At 32.5% G+C, this 8,510-nt stretch overlaps 1 protein-coding gene across 1 annotated transcript; it reads right to left on the bottom strand.

Moving 5' to 3' along the window:
* Positions 1-616: 616 nt before the first annotated feature.
* LOC131075539 (indole-3-acetate O-methyltransferase 1-like) lies at positions 617-1,868 on the bottom strand. The gene is made up of 3 exons (XM_058012384.2): positions 1,725-1,868; positions 1,048-1,476; positions 617-978 (listed from the first exon to the last, which is right to left on the bottom strand). Exons 1-3 carry the CDS (start codon positions 1,836-1,838, stop codon positions 700-702), a joined length of 822 nt encoding a protein of 273 aa, XP_057868367.2. The 5' UTR covers positions 1,839-1,868; the 3' UTR covers positions 617-699.
* Between the last annotated feature and the right edge of the window lie 6,642 nt (positions 1,869-8,510).

Below are 8,510 nucleotides of genomic sequence, written 5' to 3'. Positions count from 1 at the left end.
GGATATAATACCCAAAAAAATGCATGCTATGAATTAGTCATTTGATAGTCACTTACTATATAAGCATAATCTAATTACATTTTACATAAAAGTAATGAAGAGATTGAGGACACCAAAATCTCTTCATTAATGGGAGTTATTGTGCGCTCCATTTTTAATGAGAAGAGCAACAACCAACTCTATTTCTTTGGGGATATACTCTTCAAATTGAGTAGAAGCTCTTTTAGCTATTCTTAAGAAGAATTCATCAGTCAAACTTTCACTTCCCAAATGAACTTCTATAATATTCTCAAATAGTGCTCTATACTGGTTTGCTACAAATATTCCAAACATTTGTTCTTCCCCTTGTTTCCAATGTGTCATTGGATGCATTGGAACTCCTCCTAAGACCCTCATATTTCCAATTTCGAACGATCCCTCTCTCTTCACAATGCTCTCCACCTCTTCTAAACTTGGACCAAACCAAGGTATATAAAATGATTTCCATTTCTCCCTTTCAACAATGTCCTACGAATGAAAATATCCACATTATACCACAATACATATAATTTCAACCATTTATTTGTTTTAAAACTGACTTAGATTTAAAACTAAAACTCTAACCTATAAAACAAAAAACCATACTGAAAATTTCCTAAACTAGAACTCATCCTAGGGTGTGGAAAAACATGCTTATAGAGAGGGGGGAGCGAAAATGCATTAGGTATAAACCTCATTGACTAGTTCCTCAAATGCATATTCTAAGTGGCGCGCAATATTTCCTAATATTCCTTGCTCCTCCATTAGTTGGGTGCCTGCATTACGACCCACCAGAGATATAAACATGGATCCCCCATCAACAATCTCTCTTGCTCGGGTATTTAGAAATGCTGTGAAGTCTGTGTTAAACTGGTGCAGATACGCAGCCCCCACTACCTCCTCGCAATCATTCGAAACGTACACACGAGGAGACCTCCTCTGTTGAACACTCTCTGGCACCTGCATTTACATCGTATCATGTCACTCCTCTGTACCCATCTATGGAGAAAGAATCATTTTATAACTCACCTGTGAAATCCAGTGGAGACTGGCAGAAGAATGACAGAAATGCAAGCTTTTCTGTGGAAAGAGACGTTTGAAATGTGATCCACACACAGCCGCTGCAAAGTAAGATCTTGGGGCCACGGGATTTATATCACAGACACCATTACTGTCTGTATCGGTAAAGCCTTGTTGGGGCGGAGGCAATGTTCGAAACAGCAAATTAAAATCATTTGAGGGAAGGTCGGTGAAATAAACCTCGAATTCTGGCATTTCCCGTTCCTCAAGTGAGCATTGCAGAGCTCTGACAATGGTGTCTGCTACCACAAGTGTGTTTCGCCCAGTTCCACACCCGAAATCTGCTATCCTAAATATTCCTCCCCTATTAAACTCCAATCTCATATTCTCATGAATGCTGCGCTCCAGAATCGGTTTCAAAGCTTGAACCATCTTTAACTGCACCAGTAAAATTTCCAATTCCAGATTTAGTATAAGAAACAGTGAGGTGAAAAAAATAATGAAAACGTGATCTAATGCAGTGGAGAATACTTATTCTGGAAAAGAAAAAACTTAGATAGTGACAAGTCATAGACCTGACCAGAAAAAAATTGCCAAGAACAGGAAGACTGTCTTTCAAACTGGAATTAGCCAACAAACACAAAAAAAAGAAAAGAAAAGAAAGAAATTGAATGGGTGTTTTGTACCTGACATAAAGAATTGTTGGCATAACTGGAATCTCCATCTCCGCCCTTCATGCCAAGCACATTCTCCAGGGCCAATTTAGACTGAGTTGGAGATTCAGAATTGAGCACCTCCATTAAGATGGCTCCTGGGCTTTGTTCTGAACAAGCTCAGTTCACTCAAGGAAGGGCTATCTATGCTTTATCAATTCTCATACGTCTGTATTTATAATCATTATTTTCTGGCGACATCATCTCTTACGCCATCTTTTATGACGCAGCGAGAATCATACCGACGCTGCAGACAGCATTGGATTTGTTTTCTTCACATTTTTCTAATTGAAAAACTTATCTTGTGTTATAACAAGGAAAGAAGCACCGAATATTTCGGGTTAAACCTACGCCCACAGAAACGCGACTTCAATTGCAAGCACGGTCAAGGTGGGGCTTTTGTATTTTGGTGAAAAGCCACTCCAGTTCCAATCACGTTCATGGGGGTATTTTTTTAATACCCCTCTTCCACGAGAATCTTGAGCATCGTGTTATTTTATTCTATATTTTAGGTGTACTTTGACTAAGAGGTTTTTTTTTGTTTTTTTTTTTTTTTTTAATTTTTCTTCTAATTCTTCTTCTTCTTTTTTCTTTTTTTTTTTCTTTTTTTTTTTTTTCTTCTTCTTCTTCTTTTTTTCTAAGTCTAAATAAGCTTTTGACTGGAGCTATGAATCTGTTTGGTTAGAACTGGTTAAGCTCATAGTCTAAATAAGCTTTTGACTGGAGCTATAAATCTGTTTGGTTAGAACTGGTTAAGCTTATAGTCTAAATAAGCTTTTGACTGGAGCTATGAACCTGTTTGGTTAGAACTGGTTAAGCTCAACCCCTTGGACTATAATATTTTATTATTAATTAAATATATTTTTATTATTGTTTCAATATTAAAAAAAATAAAAATTTAAGAAATTGTTAATCATAATTTAATCTAGTACATATCATAAATACACAAAACTATGTACTATACCACTTAAGATCTCATATATAAATACAAACAATTGTAATCAAAATCTAAATGCACATGGTCTATAGGTCAATCTAATTTATTATGAGTAAAGAATGCTTACTAAATATTATGCTATTGAAATAAAATATTATGTATTTGTCTTCACATTTAATAGTTTGAATGTATGCAATCTTGCAAATACATACTTTATAATTTAAAATACATACAAGTTTATAAATTTTCATTTTCATCCTAACTCAAATAGAAATATGTCAAGTACAATTTCTAATCGAAACACAGACAAATATCATTCTATCTCTTCCAAATGTTGTGAAATTTGTGCTCATTTTGGAAATTACCACTACCAAATATTATAATACTTACAAGATAGAAAGAAAATTTGATGACAGTGATTTTTTTATACATTCTAAGAGTAGCTTAATAGTTTAATTATGATCATTTTTTGTATTTATTATATATTATCATGATAATTTGTGGAGGAGCATTCTTTCTGGGTAACAAACTTGTATCTTGGTTGAGTAAGAATCAAGCTTCAATTTCCTTATCCAATGCAGCGGTTGAGTATATTGCAATAGCAGCTTGTTGTACACAGGTGTTATGGATGAAGCAAACCTTAAAAGACATCAAGGTTGAATATGGGCATTCCATCTCCATATTTTGTGATAATATGAGTGTTATTAGCATATACCAATCAAACATCATTTCCTCATAGAACAAGTACTTGAGCAACAAGTAAAATTGGATTATGTCGCAACTAAGGAGCAGATTGCAAACTTTTTACAAAACCTCTTCTAAAAGAGACCTTTGAGTATCCAAGGGAGAAATTGGGAGTACAATTTCACTCTCATCTATTCACTAAATATTTCACAAGAATCATGAATTTAGGGGGAATTAGTCACTTAGCTACAAAGATCCCTTGCCATTGATGTCAAAGAGGGAAAAATTGGAGTAAAGGGGAGCATTGAACAAACAAGATCATATCATTGAGATGTTTCCATCAATGACAAAGGGGGAGATTGTTGGAAGTATTGTCATTGATGTCAAGAAGCAAGTAATCTACATATAGAAGATAGTGACTAGCTTTTACTTCAAATATTGTTGAGGAATAAATAGTTATTGTAATTACATTATAGCAATTAAAGAGAAAAATCGAAGATTAATAAGAAAGTGGATTTTTAATTCAAGGAGAGATAGAAAATTGAGGACTGAAAGGAATCTAATCTATGTTAAAAATATTGCTCGTCGTTAATGGTTTTTATAAACAATACACTATAAAGCTACAACACAAGAAAGGAAATAGTAATGCAATGAATTGTGATATTATATAAGTCAATTTGGTTATATTAGGCATCAGACAACAATCTGATTACAAGACAAAATAATTAAAAGAAAACTATGTAAGAAAAAAAAAAACCTAGAAAGAACAAAATAGCACAAAATGACAAAATAGGGATAAGACAAAGTAAATGAATAAAGACAAAAAATAAAGTAATATGATTTGCATAAAAACATTAACAACATCAAAAGTTGTGATCATTCAATTATGTTAAAAGATAACCATAAAGGTTCTCTTAAGGTTGGAGTAAGCAAGATGTTGACTATGTTGGGTTTAAAATTAATAAAGTGTGAATTTGTTAAGTAAATTGTATATTTTGTTAATCAATAAATACAATCTCATTTTACAAAGAGAAGACACAACTATTCAATAGTTGTTTCTGCATTAAAGAGTAGTGACTTTTATCGAAGGGACATATGAAAGATATAAAGGGGAGATGTGATACATTGTTTTGTAAGAGGTGTGTGGAAAAGTGGAAAATTGTAGAGGAAAAGGCTGCATATTAAGAGGAAATTCTTTTGGTCTGATTTATATCATACTTAAAAGTGATAGTATGTGTGTAAGTGTATATGTTGTGTTTTGAATAATAGAGAGAAATGCACACCTAGTGGAGAAGCATATTCAAGAGGTTATTAACAATAAATTGATAGAAGGTTGAGAAGAGATTGTGATAGATTCCAAGAGGATATAATTTTCATATATAAGGTAAATAATTTTTAAAGCTTGTTGTAGATTTAAAAGAGCATAGTGATCAAATTTTGATAGAATTGTGAGAACAAGTTTTAACAAATCTTTTGTGTTAAGGTTGGTGCCTATTTTTTTGTGGAGCTGGTGTTTCATAATTGAAGTTGGTGCCTACATTCAAAAGCGGGAGTTAGTGCTTCCAGTGGGTCGATGCTCACAAATTATTTTAAGGGTTGGTGTCTCTAGTAGGTTGGTGTCTACAAACATTGTAAAAGAGATATACATTTATATAAGCATTTATTGTTGTGGTTTTTCCCATTAGAATTTCCACGTAAACCATGTGTTTTGGTGTTCCCATTTCTTAATCTTGCATATGTGTTGGATAAGATATATAAAGTATTTTTAGTATATTCAATTGATTTTTAAAATGAATTAAAATTAATTAATAAACTGATTCACCCCCACCCCTCTCAATATATTTGAGTGCTCTTCAATTGATGAGTATTAGAGCGAGTGCCTTTGATTATAGCCTAATTGCTTGAAGGGAGATTCATAAGAGCACCAATGGCAAGAGTAGAAGGAAATGATTTCTCCTTAAATAAGGCACAACTATTTGATGGAATAAACTACACCTTTTGGAGCATTAGAATGGAGGCCTACTTAAATTCTCTTGGTTTTGATGTTTGCCAATCTGTGATGGATGGTTACACACCTCCTTCAACTCCTCCAACGGATCAAGTTGATAAGAAGAAAAGTGAAAACAACACAAAAGATAAAGATACAATCTTATGTGGGCTAACAGATTTTAAATTTAGAAAAGTGATGCATTCTAAGTCAGAAAAGGAGACATGAAATAAATTAAATAACATATATGAAGGAGATGTTAAAGTAAAAAAGGAAAAGCTACAATCTCATAGAAGAAATTTTGAAAGAAAATGAAAACATAGCCTCTTATCTAGTTCGTGTTGATGAAATTGTGAATACAATCTGAGGAATAAGTGAAGACATTCATGAAGAGGTAGTTATTCGAAATATCATAAGTTAACATTGAGATTCAATTCTAAAGTGTTAGTAATTAAATATTTAAAATATTAAGATCAATTAACCAAGGATGAGTTGCATGGGATCCTTACTACTTACGAAATGAGGATTGGAGATAAATCATCACAAAAGGAGGTATCCTTTAAAGCATCAAAAAGGTGAAAAATAAAAAAATATGCACCAAGCAAGAGTTCATGTAGTGAATCAAATGAAGCAAAAGCCTATTTCATGAGAAAGTTTAGGAAAGGAAATGGGAAATATAAAGGAAAGTTTCCCTTTAAATGTTCCAATTGTGGCAAAATCAAACATTGTCCTTCCAAATATTCTCAAAATGATAGTGATAGTAGCGAAGATGAAAAGGAAACATATGTAAAGAAGAAAGGAAAGAATAATTACAAGTGCAACAAGAAGGAGAACTCCCAAAAATACAAGAAATTTTATTCAAAGAAAGGTAATGTCTCATCAAAAGAAATCAATGATAAATTTTTGAGTAGTGATGAAGGAGACATACTTTTCATGGCAATGGAAGATGTAAATGATAAAATTGAAGAAGAAGAAGATCTAAATGAGCCATGTAGTGAAGGAGAGGAAGTCAAACTTGAGGAAGAACTTCACTATGCATACAAACAAAATGAGAAACTAAAGAAGAGGATCACAAAACACAAGATACAAATTCAAGAATTTTTTGAATCCCCAGAAAAGTTTTAAAAAATATTGAAGACCTAAAAGCTCAACTAGAAGAGGCCAAATAGATTGAGGAATTCATGAAAGATTAGTTCAAGGTACATGAATTAGATTGTGATAAACTAGAGCTTGAAGTTGTCTCCTTATGGAAGGAATTGGAGAACTCAATGGAACAATTGAATCGATGCTTGGAGTTTGATAAAAGCACCAAAAAATTAGATGAACTTATCAACTCAGAAAGATCTAAACTTATCAAAATTGGTCTTGTCTTTGTTGAGGATCAATCAAAAGAGGCTACAAGTTCTAATATTGTGGATCCACTACAAAAGGTGTGAGAAATAAAAATCAAGAAACTACATCAAGGCTCTAATAAATTCAACCAAGGACAACAAAAAGGAGGAGATAAAGAAGAAGAAGAATTAAATCCATCAAAAGACCAACTCATTACCAAAAGGAAACAAGGACAATTAGATAAGTCCCCCTCATAAAATAAAACCATACATGACTAGGCTCCATCATTGTTTTAATGGCTATTATTTTTCGTGTAATAAATTTGGTCACAAAGTAATGAGTTGTAAAATTCATGCAAGGAATATCCCTAGCTTCACTAAAATACTATAATTTATCTATCCCTCTAATGAATTATGATATTATGTGTTACAAATGCAACAATTTGGGACATACAACACATTTTTTCATTACTATCTTTGATGAGCCTCCAAGACAAAAGTAAGAAATAAAATGATCCTAAGAAAAGAATGGAAGAATCATCCAAGACTTGGAAAATAAAAGAGGAGAAGAAAGAAATTAAATAATCCATGTTTGTTCAAACAACATTACATGCACAAAATAGAAAGGATAGGTGGTATGTTGATAGCAGTTGTTCAAGACACATGACAGGAAACAAAAAAAAATCTCTCTTGAACCAGCAAATGAAGAAACAACTAGATTTGCTGACAATTCAAAGAAAGAGATAAAAGGAAAAGGGACTCTTAGTTTGGATCATGGTAAAACAAAACCTTAGAATGTCCTTTATGTTAAGGGCTAAAACAAAATCTGCTAATTGTGAGTCATCTTTGTGATCAAGGGCACACCATGACATTTCTTCCTAAAAGATGTGAAATAAAAAAATATGAAAATTTGATAGAAAATGCTTACAGAACATAAAAAAATCTTTACATTCTAAAATAAATCAATAATGAAAGTTGTTACATGGTTCAAGAAAATGAGAGTTGGTGTTGTCATAAGAGATTGGACCATCTTATTTTGATAATTTGGTCAAAATAAGTCATAATGGAGCAGTGAAAGATATACCAAAAATATCAAAACCCACAAACATCACTTGTAAACAATGCCAACTTGGGAAACAAACAAGAGTGAGCTTCAAAAAAAAGGAACATTCAACATCAAAATTATTAGAGCTCATACCTATAGACCTTTATGGACCAACAAGAACAAAATGCTTGCAAGGAGAAAGGTATTTCATGTTGTTAATTGATGACTACTCTAGGATGACTTGGATTGCCTTATTAAAAGAAAAACCTAAAGTTCTTCATAAGTTTAAATCTGTAAAAGATTTAGTAGAGAATGAATTAAATTTTAAAAGAAAGTGTCTTAGATTGGATAGAGGAGGAGAATTCACTTCAATTGAATTTGAATATTTTTGTGGAAAACATGAGATAAGTAGACAGTATTCAGCTACAAGAACTCCACAACAAAATGGAGTTGTAGAGAGAAAGAACAAAACAATCCAAGAAATGACTAGAGCCATGTTAAATGAATTAAAGGTGACTAATACTTTTTGGAAAGATGCAGTTTTGTTACATCCCATTTGTGCCCTAGTTGTTTCTATGCTACTTATGCCATGTTGTTTGTGCCCTAGTTATTTTATGTGATATTTATCCGATGTTAATCGTGCCCTAGGTGTTTCATATTAAAATTGAGAGTTGATGCCCTAGATGGTATTCGTGTTAAGTACAATGAAATGATGACTCATAAATATTAAATTGGTATTTTAATATTTAACATGATCACATTTACGATGTTTTAC

The sequence above is a fragment of the Cryptomeria japonica genome, chromosome 5, assembly GCF_030272615.1.
Source record: "Cryptomeria japonica chromosome 5, Sugi_1.0, whole genome shotgun sequence".
Taxonomy (NCBI): Eukaryota; Viridiplantae; Streptophyta; class Pinopsida; order Cupressales; family Cupressaceae; genus Cryptomeria; species Cryptomeria japonica.
This window is presented reverse-complemented; position numbering and strand designations above follow the sequence as displayed.